The following is a 13,433-nucleotide window of genomic DNA, read 5'->3' as shown; positions in this document are numbered from 1 at the left end:
GAATAAGACAACCGTATGGAAGTCAAATGTATTATTTAACACTGATTAATGATTCTTTAAAACTGTATGTGACACATTTACTCTGTTATAAAACGAAACCAATAGGATTTTAAGTTTTCTCCATAATGCAGCTAAATTCTTGTCTCGTATTGTATCATGTATTGTCTCGTCTCGTGAGCTGGAAGTCTTGTTACAACCTCACTGCTAAATCATGCAGCCTATCTGTGTATCTGCTTTCTGCTCATATCAGCTAACAGGCTTCCTGTGTTCTGTATCCGCATCCTAAATGGTCGGCTTCCCTGTGATTAAGACAAGTCTGGAACGGGACTCTTTTGTGCGCTGACTGTAATGGCCAAACTTTGGTGAAAAAATATAATTACTATGTTTATTAATAAATGTAAGTTGTACTATCATTTTTTCTCCCTCCCTCGTTTCTTTAGTCTGTCTTGCTCATCGGTGCTGTGGCTTTGCTGTGTTTGGGCCTGGACCTTATTTTCCTGCTCATCTACTCCTTCTGGCTTTGCTGCCGAAGATGCAAGAAGCAAGACTCCTCACACTCCCATTCGCACTCCCAGCAGCCCAGCGCTGACTGCTGTTGCACCGCTTGGTGCGTCATCATCGCCACGCTCGTCTGCAGGTGAGAGGCTAAAGGATGAAAGCATACTCAAACGTTCGGTTTGAGTATGTTTAACTGCAGCTTTGCTGCCATGGCACACACTGTAGTGGTGGCTCCCAAGTGTCCAGTTCATCTTTGTCTAGATTAAAGAATTGCCCTCTGCCCTGCAGCCTGGAGTCTCTAACTTTCCCCTAATGGTCTTTTAAATCTCCCCACGTAGATTAATCACCATGACTTACTCTGAATCTTAATGTAGGCTGACCGGTTTGTGCTTTCACATCTGCCGTAGTGTGACCAGGGCTCCTTTCTGTGCTTTGCTCCACTAACAAGCCAGCTATTTTTCTGTGGGGCTTCAGTTTACACAGGAGGGGCCTGTAATTACTGACAGTTGACTTGAAATTATTTGTCACTCAGGCCCATGTCTGTTATTTGTCTAAACACAGTAGAACTAGTTCTATGGGTGTATAATTTGAGAGCCAGACATTTACATTCATAAACACACAAAAGACAAAGAGAAGAAAGGAAGCAGACGTCTGTGCTCAGGATGGCCAAATCACACATGTGGAATATGACCTTGTTTATAACAATTAGAAATGTAAAAACACTGTGGGTTGACTGAGGGTTGCCATGTGTCAACTTTTTTTAAGTCACAGAAATGGATCAGTTATTCCACATGAATGCCAGGATGTACGTTTTCTCTGTAGAATAATAGAGTGCACTCTCACACCACCTGTGTGTGGTCATGCAGGGTAAAGATGAGTTAAAAGTTTTAAATTACATTTATCTTTTAGAGCTGCAGCATAATCTGGAATGGTACTTAATATTTACAGGTGGCACCTATTCTTTGGTAACCCTGTTGATGATACTTTGTTTAACCCTTTTTGTTCAGCTTAGATATCACTAATAGGAGCGATCTTTGACTGCTCTTCTGCCTTCAGTTATGCTCTTCTGCTTTGAGCTTACCTCACAGATTATCAGCAGGATTTAGGTATGATGATCCATATGATGGGGAAGGCAGTTCGTTTTGTTTCGTTGGAAACCATTTCTGTGTGTATTTGATCATGTTTGGATTATTATTCTGCTGAAACACCAGATTGGGAACTATTTTCTTTATTTCTAGTAGAATCTACCAAACTTTAATTTGAAATTTCCTCCTGTTTCAAAGAGTTCCCTATGTCACTCAACCTCCAGGGGTTTTAAAACGAGAAGCAGGCCCACAGCATCACAGATCCTCCACTCTACTTAGTAGTGGGCATGAGGTGCTTTTCCACATGTTCATCTTGTTCATCCATGTTCATCCTGCGAGTTTGGGGCGCTATCACAAGAAACTGCCCAGTATGGCAAACCAGTTCAACATTTAATCAAAAACACACCAAACTCTCTGCTTTCCATTTGAATTATAGACATCTGAAATGAATTTGTCCAATAAGAATTACATTTGAGCCATCCATGATGTTCGATGTAGAGGGGAAGAATGTGTGTGTAGAAATGTGCAGCAGCAAACCCATTACACATGGATGCACATTGGGTGGCTGAAATGTTAATTGTGGATCGGAAGAATGCCATTCTGGATATGTGAAACGTAGATTTCTATTATAAAGAATTGATTTATGGATATTTGATGTAAAGACCCTCCCTTGGTATTAAATGTTAAAACATGCTGCCATAATCTTGGCAGCAAGCAGAAGACAGAGGAAGAGACTAGGACAGGGACTATGGCGAACTTCCAGATCACATATGTGATAATATTTCAAGAGATATCACTTCGGTTTACTTTGTCTTTTATTGTTTTCTGGATAGTTATTTGCTTTCCCACTGTGAACGAACAATCAGGGATCTCTCTCAAGTCAACTGAGACCCACATATCCAGGTGCACCAGAGTTCGCCTGTTTTGGCCACACCAAAGTTCAGATTAGCTTCCACTGCTGCTTGAAGCAAATCAGACTATCTGCTCTGCCTTAAATAGACCAAACAGCTCGTGTGTGGAAGCGTTCTGCAAAACACAGAGTTCCACATGTTAACGTTTTTTAATGGTTGTACAGGTAATTGTTATGGAGAATTGGTGACCCCCCAACATGCCACTCTTTGGCCAGGATTATAAATGCATAGCTGATCAGTGTGTGTTATTTTTGATATGGATTGTATCGATGCAAAGGGAGCACATTATGCATTTAAACTATATTTGATCCACTGATCAGAAATCACAGCATTATTATTTGAAAGCAGACATGTATACATGACTAAATGTAAACCGTTCAGGTCAAGTATTCGTTCGTAAACCTAAATCTTATGTGGTGTAATTGGGAGCAAGTCTGTTAGCTTTTGTTCATCTGACGCTCTCTGCTTACAAACTTTGAGATCTTTCATCCCAGCGACCAGGCAGCAGATCAGATGCTGACCTACATGCTCCTGTCAGCACACAATGTTGCAGACGAAGACGCCGGCCTGTTAATAGACTAGGAATCTCTTCCTCTTTCGTTCACTGTCATCACTTTTCTGTTTCTAAGCTTGGGACATTTGCTCCCTTCCCTTCTCACTTCTCCATCTTTTTCGGCCTTTATTTATTATTACTCCCCATTTCGGCCCTCTCCCTGGCCTAGAAAGGTTGCCATGGAGACAGCAGCAGATTTGATGCAGAGACGACAAATGAATAATACAGCCATGGGAAGCTTTCTGAGTGTGGGGGTTTGACACAGGGTGAAAGGGTTTTTGTAGATTTTGAATACTTTATGATTTGTTATAATATTCTTACAGAGTATTTGATATGGATCAGAACATTTGTGCATGCTTTTTTCATATTTCCCTGAGTGCACAAGCGTGTGCATGTGATTCTTTGTCCACCATTTAATATGACATCATATCCTATTTTTGGCTGCAGGCCGACAACATGTGGACTTCCTTCATTTGTGTGCCAGTGTGGTGTTATTGGACAGAAAAAGGCCTGCCGGTTGAGAGGACCAGGCTACATTAAAACATAACCAGCATGTCTGAAGAAGAACAACAGAAAGAAATGTTCTGTTAGATTCTAAACTCCTATCTCTATCAAAGGACAGGCAGCACATTTTTCTCTTATCTTATACTGCCGTTAATAAAAACAGTTTTTTAAAATCCCAAATGAGCAGGTCAGACCTTCAGGAAACTTGAAAATCAGTTTTTTCCCTGGAAAAGCCGGATCGGTTCATCTCTAGTTGCCACTTGTATGAGCTGCCATTCAGCAGTCTGCTGTGGTTTTGTGTATGCGTTTGCTGCATTGTGTTCGGATGAAATATCAGTTTCTGTGTTCTGTTTGCTTACTACTAATTCAACACATTCTTTGGGACTCAGATGACTTAATTTGTTTAAACCTAGAATTCATTATAAACAACGTTTTGCTGCATTTCCAGCTCATCTGCTGAGCTCCATCTGAACACGCTTTGATGTCCTCATTTAGGTGCAGCAGCGCATTTTCCACTCATGAGGTCAGCTCATTTCATCTTAAATGGACTAATGCTGAGAATAAAATACAGCTCTAAGTTTCTAGCATCATTTAGAACCACTTACAGTTTGTTCCTTTGAGGTACCCTTGATGTATGTGATTTTTCTCTGTTGTTTCCCATTGATCTAAATATTTATGATTGCAGTGGATTAATTGGCTCAGTCGATTAAGCAAATCTCCGGATAGGACCGACAGGCATTAAACCACCTTGACTAAACCTAAATTGAGAAAAAGGAAAAGGATGAAAAACTGAATGGAATAAGGAAATGAATTGCTGTTTAGAGGTACAAGGGTGGCTGAAGAAATTACTAGACGATGGTTAACAGCTCATCAACATACAGAGAGCAAAAAGCTCTTGCAAACAGACATCCAAGGATATATGTACATCGTAACCGCAAATGTATAATGGAGCTATTAAATATCTAATGAGCCTGAATGAATTGTCTGAACAATGGCCATAAATTGATCTCTTTAAATAGTTCCTGCATGCAGACAGCAGCAGCGGCTTCAGTGCAGAGGGTAAAGGAGACTCGTGTACACAAAGCTCACAAAAGAAGGGCAGAGTGAGGGGGGGGGGGGCACACAAGGGGATATAAAAGCATAGTGGGGTTAAAGGAGGGTGAGTGGGGGAGGAATGGATTAGATACGACAAGAAAATAGAAAAAATGGCTGCATTGTTGATGTGTAGGGAAACGTCTGTATGAGTGAAGAGCCCCAAATATTGTTGCATGTGTGCTGTATGAATGTGGGCAGGGCCCTGCAGAGGGATCCCATTATTTGTGGTCTGGTGACCCAGTTATTGTGTACACTGTGTGTGAGCGTGCATGTGTGCGTGTGAATCATCCCTGGTAGTCCTGCGTTTGCCTGAGGCTTTAGGGTGAAATCTGAGAACTCAGGGCTGCCTTCTGGTGGCCATCAGATGAACTGCAACCAACAACTCTGTAGCCTGACTTTTAGTTATGCAGCAAGACCTTATGCTCTACTATGAGTTATATCCGTATGAATGATTCTATATGGAATCAAAGAAATTGTTTATTGTCTACCGTTTTCGTCCAGTGCTGGAATCGCGGTTGGATTCTATGGAAATGGGGAGTCGAGTGATGGAGCCAGTCGCCTGGCATACTCCCTTCGTCACGCCAACCGCACTGTGTCTGGAGTGGAGAAACTGGTGAGCCACCTCCAAGAGTACTAAACATTTGACTCTAAAAACATAAATATAAATACACTTGATTGACTTCCTAAATGTTATTTGATTTTGTTTCTAGGTGTCAGACAATGCCCTAGCCTTAAACCAGACCGTGGAGGAGAACCTGGCCCAGTTAGAGACAACTTTCCAGGACCAGACGGACTATGTTGCCATCGTTCAAAAGCTGCAAGGCCAGCTAGACGAGCTGGTGAGGCTGATGGGCGATGTCCCCTTCTGGTCCAACACTGACATCTCCCTCGAGGACTTAGCCCAAAAAACAGAGGCCTTTGACTTTTACAGGTCAGTAAGCTCAAGAGTTTGGAAATCCAATCATATTTCACCTGAGCAGAATACGGCTCATGTGTATAATACACAGAGATGTTAGCATCGATTAATAATCATTACATTTAAGATAAGAGCCACCATGTCAAAAGGACTTAATTTACTTTGTATTAATAATAATGAAACATACAGTAATTAGGCTCTGGACTGGCAGACTGGGGTGGTGGTCCCCCCTACATAAGAAGGGGGACCGGAGAGTGTGTTCCAACTACAGGGGATCACACTCCTCAGCCTCCCTGGTAAGGCCTACACCAGGGTATTGGAGAGGAGAGTCCGACCGATAGTCGAACCTCGGCTTCAGGAGGAGCAGTGTGGTTTTCATCCCAGCCGTGGAACACTGGACCAGCTCTATACCCTCTACAGGGTGCTCGAGGGTTCATGGGAGTTTGCCCAACCGGTTCACATGTGTTTTGTGGACCTGGAGAAGGCATTCAACTGTGTCCCTCGTGATGCCCTGTGGGGGGTGCTCCAGGAGTATGGAATCAGGGGCCCTTTATTGGGGGCCATCCGGTCCCTGTACGAGCGGAGCAGGAGTTTGGTCTGCATTGCAGGCACTAAGTCGGACCTGTTCCCAGTGCATGTTGGACTCCAGCAGGGCTGCACTTTGTCACCGGTCCTGTTGACAGGATTTCTAGACGCAGCCAAGGGCCGGAGGGGGTTTGGTTTGGGGACCAGTGGATTTCGTCTCTTCTTTTTGCAGATGACGTGGTCCTGCTGGCCCCCTCTAGCCAAGACCTACAGCATGCACTGTGGCGGTTCGCAGCCGAGTGTGAAGCGGCTGGGATGAAGATCAGCTCCTCCAAGTCCGAGGCCATGGTACTCGACCGGAAAAGGGTGGCTTGTCCTCTTCAGGTTGGAGGGGAGTTCCTGCCTCAAGTGGAGGAGTTTAAGTATCTTTGGGAGTTGTTCACGTATGAGGGGACAACGGAGCGGGAGATCGACAGGCGGATTGATGCGGCTGCCGCAGTAATGGGGTCGCTGTGCCGGTCCGTTGTGGTGAAGAGAGAGCTGAGCCAAAAAGTGAAGTTCTCGATTTACCGGTCAGTCTAAGTTCCTACCCTCACCTATGGCCATGAACTTTGGGTCATGACCGAAAGAACGAGATCCCGGATACAAGCGGCTGAAATGAGCTTCCTCCGTAGGGTGGCCGGGCACTCCCTTAGAGATAGGGTGAGGAGCTCGGCCATCCGGGAGGAGCTCAGAGTAGAGCCGCTGCTCCTCCACATCGAGAGGAGCCAGCTGAGGTGGCTCGGGCATCTATACCGGATGCCTCCTGGACGCCTTCCTCGGGAGGTGTTCCAGGCACGTCCAACCGGGAGGAGGCCCAGGGGACGTATCTGGTGTTGAGGTGTTATCAGCAGCAGATCCTGTATGACCTTGTTGTCCAGCATACAACACAGATGCTTGGTTGGATCAAGATCTGGAGAATTTGGAGGCAAAGTCAACATCTCAAACTAGCTGTTGTCCACCTCCAAGCATTTCCGAATCGTTTTTGTTTTGTGGCAGTGCAGATTATCCAGCTTAGAGACCACAAGAAATATGGTTTCCATGACAGGGAGTACCTGGTCTTCAGCCATCAATGTGATAAAAAAGAAGACATGATTTATCAGATCAGGCCACTTAGAGGTTCTGATGCTCACATGCCATTTGTTTGCACTGCTGGCGGTGTATATGTGGCATGGGTACCCTGACTGGAAGCTATGCAGCCCAGATGTAACATACTGTGACTCACTGTGTCTTCTGACACTTCTCTAAAAAAATCAGCATTACCTTTTTTTTTTTTTTTTTAGCAATTTGAGCTATGCTAAATAGTCTGCTAGATTGGGCCACTCAGACCAGCCTTTGCACCACATGCATTTATGAGCCAAGATCATTCAGGAAAGCCCCACAGAAGCTGCATTTTTGGAGATGCTCTGACACAGCATTCCAGCCATCACAATGTGGTCACTCAAACCCTTACATTTGTACATTTTTCCTGCTTCTAACACATCAACTTTGAGGACAAAACGTCAACTTGCTGCCTGATATATACCACCATCTAACAGTAAGAATCAGGGTTATTCCCATCACCTGTGTGTTGTCATATTTTTTGCCTGATTGGTGTAAATGAGAAGCTCTGTATATTTAATAGTATGCTTGTTTAATTTCTCAAACTGCACATGCATTTGTTTTTTCCCTGCTTCAGATCTTGAAATCCTTTCCATGGAATAATGTATCCCTGTTTGTATCCTTGTAGGTGGTTGGGGTACCTCGGCCTGCTGCTGTTTGATGTTCTCATATGTCTGCTGGTGCTCTTTGGTCTCATTCGCAACTCTCGAGGCACTCTGATTGGGTACGGCCTGTTGAATCATTCTCCACAAACTGCTCCAATTGGACCGATTAAAAGCCTGTCTGTTCTCTGAAATGTATCTTCTAATGCTGTGATGTGTGCCATGTCAATGAGTTTAATATTGGCTTTTAGGAGATCTGTTTTTTTCTATCCTCCAGAGTGTGCTTCCTTGGGGTTTTGACACTGATAATCAGCTGGGGTTCTCTGGGTCTTGAGCTGGCCGTCGCTGCTGTAAGTTAACCATGGCAACACAGCCGAGCTCTCCGTCTCTGCAGTGATGTAATCCCTACCTACTGCTGGAGTGAGTGTGTTCTCTGTAGCCTGATGTCTCATGTATGTTTTACCCTCTTACAGTCAGCAAGTGACTTCTGCGTCTCTCCAGACGCCTACATCACCAGTGTAACCAAAGAAAATGCAGTCATCAATCAAGGTACGCAGAAAGAAACAATACAACTTTGCTGATTTCCAGCAGGTAGTTTATAAATTATGAACACTGTTATCCATTTTGGTTGAAAAAGAAGCAAAGACATGTCGACTTGACTCCTGACAGCTGAAGCTGCAGAATCTGTGGCTTCTATTTTTAGAAAGAGGATGCATTTACTTGTGTGCGACTGAGCACATCCAGCGGGATAGTGTCTGACTGACACTCTGGTATCTAAAAGCTCATACACAGTAGTTGCTTATGCACAGCAGCCCGCTGTGCATAAGCAACTACGTCTTCCTCCTGCTCGTCTCAAAGATAGAAAGAATCCTGAGCACGTTTTTGCATCTTCATTTACGACCTGAGCTGATTTCTTCCTTCCCTTTTTTCGCCCTTTTTCATCTCTCCTTTTGTCATATTTTCTCCTCTGCTTAGTTCACTCCCCCTATCCACACAGCTAATGAGTCCTGCTGTCTGTAGCTGTAGAGCACAGATGATGCTCACATAAAACACACACCTACCAACTGCTTGATAAAACAGAAAACATGCCTCAGCAAAGAGATGAAAGACATATAAAATCCCGAAGAATGCAGAGTTGACCTTTTTTTGTTATGAAACTGGATATTGCAAATGTATGTAATATTAATATACTGATATGAATCTGTGGATGCCTTGCCAGATATCCTGCAGTATTACCTGAGATGCAGCTCTGGAAAAGTGAACCCTTTCCAGCAGGTAAAAATCTCTCTGTGTTGCAGATATTTCTAATCAGTCTTGAAGCGATATCTTTTTCTCTAATTTCTTTCTACTAGTCGTGTTCCTCTCACGCTTCCTTGTTTGTTTTGTAGAGGCTGTCAGGGAGTCACAAAGCTTTGGTGGAGATGCAGGATGATGTGGCTGAACTACTGAGATCAGCAACACGTGATTTTGCCACTGCCAAGGTATGTTTGCTTACAGCGGAGTGATCTGTAGGCCTCTCGTCTACATAAAACAGTATCCCAAGTTTTGATCATCTCACAGAGAACTGTTCAATCCACTCCCTGTCACTTTATGTTCTTCTGTCTCTAAAAATCCAACTTAAGTATGTTAAACGTTGTGTTTGTAACGTGACAAAAATGTGCTAAAGTTCAAGGAGTACAAATACTGTCGCAAGGCCCTATATCTTTCATTTTTCAACATGCATATAAAGGAGGATGTCTGTTCAATTTGAAAAACGTTGACATTGTGTGTGCAGGAGAGTCTTGAGCAAATCCAGTCGGTACTGAATTCCACTGAGGTTGGTCTCCACCAGCTGACAGCCCTGGTTGACTGTCGCAGCCTACACATGGTGAGTCATTATGTGCTTTGTTTGATGATGGAAATCACAGCCTTTTTTTCCCAGCTCACTTTCCTCCTCTCGTCTTTAAAGGACTACGTCCAGGCATTGACCGGGCTGTGTTACGATGGGGTAGAAGGTGTTATCTACCTGGTTCTGTTCTCCTTCGTCACGGCTCTGATGTTCTCTTCTATTGTGTGCAGTGTGCCACATACCTGGCCAAGGAAGAGGTAACGTACACATGCTCCTCCAAAGTTCCTCTCATGCTGGTATGAGACTTTTCCATTGGAGAATGTGGCTTGGCTCATTGTGCAGAGATGGTATGCTGCTGGATGATGACAAACATACAAATTAATCTAAAATTTCTTGTGAGTTTTTTTTTTTTTCCTGATTCTACATCAGCTTTAGAAAGTATTGGGGAAAAAAAGCAGCACATCCCACCAACATTTAGGCGATCTGATCTGCAGGCAGCAGGACAGTAGAGTTGAGTCAAGGCAAATGATGCAATGGACAACCCACATAGAGGCCACACACAACTCTTTACATCCCTAAATCCTCGTCTTTGTTTAACCTGTTCACTAATGAATCACACACTTACTAGCTCCAACAAATTACTGTAATGCCTAACTGAAAACAATGCAAAAGGCCTCAAACAGGATCGCTGTTGTGCCCATGCATGTCATTGCTTTGCTTTGGGTGTATTCGCCTCCCAAACTGTTGTCTCTCTCCACACCTCTGTCTGCCTGTCTCTGCATCCATGCAGTTGTTTCTTATTTTACTGTCTGCTCTCATCGCAGCCAGTCCAGTCGATGGTTTGTTTTTTGTATGTTTGTACATCTCTCATTTCCTTTGGACTCAGAGCACCCATGTTGTGTTGGACAGTATGTCACCACACTTTTATTTCTTTTCCCTGTGCCCCACTTCTTCCTTCTGTTCCTTCCCCTTCTTCTCTCCCTCCTGTCCTGATTTGGAAATGCTTCGGGCTTCAGCAAATGACGGTGCATATTGAGATAACTGAAAACCCTGTGATCAGATAATAATTCAGCATCACAGCCGGTGCAATAAATCTAAGCTTTGCATGCAGTGATGGATTTCACTCCTATTGCAATACAGCTGTGCCAGGATAATGGTGTTTCTATGCTTCTCTGTTGGGTTTGGATCAGAAACGATACAAGCGTATGGCCCAGCAGAAATAAGCAGGAGTTTATGTCTGTATCTGACTTTAACAAGAATGACCCCTCAGTGGGTTCGTTGAAGGAAGGGCTGAGCAGCACCAGCGCACAGTCTCCACAGTCCATGTGATTAAAAGAGCAGAATACCGCCATCTGGTGGTAAGACATCTCATTGTCCTAATTTTCTGTGTAAACTGATCTAAATAGAGCTCCGTCCCTTTCTCTTTGACACATGGGATTACAGTTTTATTATGTAAACAGCTGATGCAGACGTACTACTAAGGTCAAGAAAGATGTTTTTGATGTCAGTGTGAGGTTTCGAGCTTACATTTTGTGTCCAGCACTGCAGCCAGAGATCCAACTTCCAAATCAGCACATACCTTTTTTTAATGCCTCATTTTGTTACGTTCCTGGCCGTTTTACATTTAACCATTTTATGTCTGAAAATGGTTTGCTCAGTTCAGCCATATTATCTCCTTTTTTCCTGATACTTTTGCTTTACTTTTCTATGGAACACATAAAAAATGCACGAATTATGTATGATAAACAAGCGTTCTTATAATTAGGGCTGGGCGATATTGCCTAAAAATTACCACTATACATCAGGGACTTATGACAATATATGTTATATACAAGCTTCAAATACAAAGGATGGGGAAACGTTTGGTAAAATTTGAATTGGGTATGGAAAACAATTTTCGTTTGCGGACATTGTATCGCATTCCTTTGTCTAAAGGCTAAGAATCAGACTTTCTGGAGAAATAAAAGGGTTGTTACATTGTCTTGTATTTAGATTACCTTTATACTTGATTTGCCACATCACGAGTTTAGTTTTTTCCAACTCATTAACCATTGTAGTTTTTGGCAGCTTTAACAGATCAAAAAACCAAAACAAGGCGAGAGTTTTGTGCTCTCATGTTCACGATGTCATGAAAAACAAGCTGTCCTCTCACATACTGCTACACATGTGGTACTTCTGCTGAAAACAAAATGTCGCCACCATTCTCTGTGAGCTTTAGTATCTCAGCCACTTAAAGTTATACATCAGGTGGGGGCATTACGGCTGGTAATAAAATATTATCAATATGCACAGTATGAATGTCTAACACCTGAAATATAAGATCCCACAAAATTATGTGTAATGTTGCACACGTTACTTTCCATGACAATTGTGATTCAATATATTGAGCAGCGCTACAGAACACTAGACAGGTCATGTTTGGTTAGAGAACACACTCATGGCTTCAGGCTGAAAATAGATATTATACAGCGGTTGAACAATGAAACTGAAACACCTGTCATTTTAGTGTGGGAGGTTTCATGGCGCATCTGTGACCAAGACAGCAAGTCTTTGTGATGTATCAAGAATCACGGTATCCAGGGTAATGTCAGCATACCACCAAGAAGGACGAACCACATCCAACAGGATCAACTGTGGACGCAAGAGGAAGTTTTCTGAAAGGGATGTTCGGGTGCTAACCTGGATTGTATCCAAAAAACATAAAACCACGGCTGCCCAAATCACGGCAGAATTAAATGTGCACCTCAACTCTCCTGGAGAGTAAACACAGCAACGCTGGTAGTTTTGCCATGGATAGATCTTTTCAGGTGGATGATTTTTCACCCCCCTCGTCACCGGAGGATGAGGGAGGCTTTGTGGAGCCCAGCGGGTCTGAGCCTTATCAGTTCGAGCCTCTGGCCTAAGGTGCTGACTCAGCGATGCCCGCAGCTGGCGCTGCCGAGGCAGTGGAGGACTGAATGAGTCCAGTTTCTGAGTGGTAAAGTGATGGTAGCAGCATCATTGCTAACATGGGCTACCATTCAAGACAGTAACAAACTTTCAGAAAGTTTACATTTACATGTAGATTTATATTATCTCAAGTAAAGCATATGATCGAAGGTATAAAGCATAAAAGGCTGTAATCATTGCTCACTGACTTGCTACAGGGGCGTGTGTCTGAGTGAGATGATTTTATACCCGAACACAGGGGCTGAGACATAGACATGTACCAAGCTGTACCATTTGAACCAATAGGAAAATTCAACTGCAGTAGCCACCGTTCAACCCAAAGAGGGCAGCACTAAGATTGTTTTAGGACAAATATTGCAGAATTAAACAAGTTTAAATGAAAATGTAAAAAATTGCACAGTAACATAAAGTTAGAACCTTTAAGGCCCACCTTATACAGATTATCTGCAAAAAATGTTCATTTGGGGTTTAGTTCCAATTTAATCTATTGACATTTAGGACGGTATGAGTCATAAAATGAATTGGTCCAGATGAACGCTGACACATGCTGAAGACCAGAACAAAAGCTGTTTTACCCAGCGATCAAATTACTCGCCCTTTGTAGACATTAGCGGTGACACAGTTGATCATCTGACCAACTCTGCTCCTGGTTTGGTGCTTTGATGTCTCCATGTGTCTGTCTGCCTCAGCCGTGCAGCAGCCAGCAACCTGCAGAGTTTTCTGTCTGTTCCTCCTGATTCTGTTAGATTGTCAGCTCAATTATAGCTTTGACAAAACATTAGGGATTTTCAAGCTGACGTCTCTTTGTTGCTCCTAAGTGATGCTTG

The 13,433-nt window shown here is 43.3% G+C and overlaps 1 protein-coding gene across 2 annotated transcripts in view; it reads left to right on the top strand.

Annotated features, from left to right (window-relative positions):
- Positions 1 to 13,433, top strand: part of LOC124868492 (protein tweety homolog 3-like) — a 38,346-nt gene that overhangs the window by 14,238 nt on the left and 10,675 nt on the right. For both annotated transcript variants that reach the window (XM_047365854.1, XM_047365855.1), the window contains exons 3-12: positions 441 to 637; positions 5,148 to 5,259; positions 5,357 to 5,577; positions 7,856 to 7,951; positions 8,107 to 8,179; positions 8,303 to 8,378; positions 9,049 to 9,104; positions 9,218 to 9,310; positions 9,604 to 9,696; positions 9,778 to 9,914. In XM_047365854.1, coding sequence (XP_047221810.1) covers positions 441 to 637; positions 5,148 to 5,259; positions 5,357 to 5,577; positions 7,856 to 7,951; positions 8,107 to 8,179; positions 8,303 to 8,378; positions 9,049 to 9,104; positions 9,218 to 9,310; positions 9,604 to 9,696; positions 9,778 to 9,914 — 1,154 coding nt within the window. The remainder of the gene's footprint in view (positions 1 to 440; positions 638 to 5,147; positions 5,260 to 5,356; positions 5,578 to 7,855; positions 7,952 to 8,106; positions 8,180 to 8,302; positions 8,379 to 9,048; positions 9,105 to 9,217; positions 9,311 to 9,603; positions 9,697 to 9,777; positions 9,915 to 13,433) is intronic.

This window comes from Girardinichthys multiradiatus, chromosome 5 (assembly GCF_021462225.1).
Source record: "Girardinichthys multiradiatus isolate DD_20200921_A chromosome 5, DD_fGirMul_XY1, whole genome shotgun sequence".
NCBI lineage: Eukaryota > Metazoa > Chordata > Actinopteri > Cyprinodontiformes > Goodeidae > Girardinichthys > Girardinichthys multiradiatus.
This window is presented reverse-complemented; position numbering and strand designations above follow the sequence as displayed.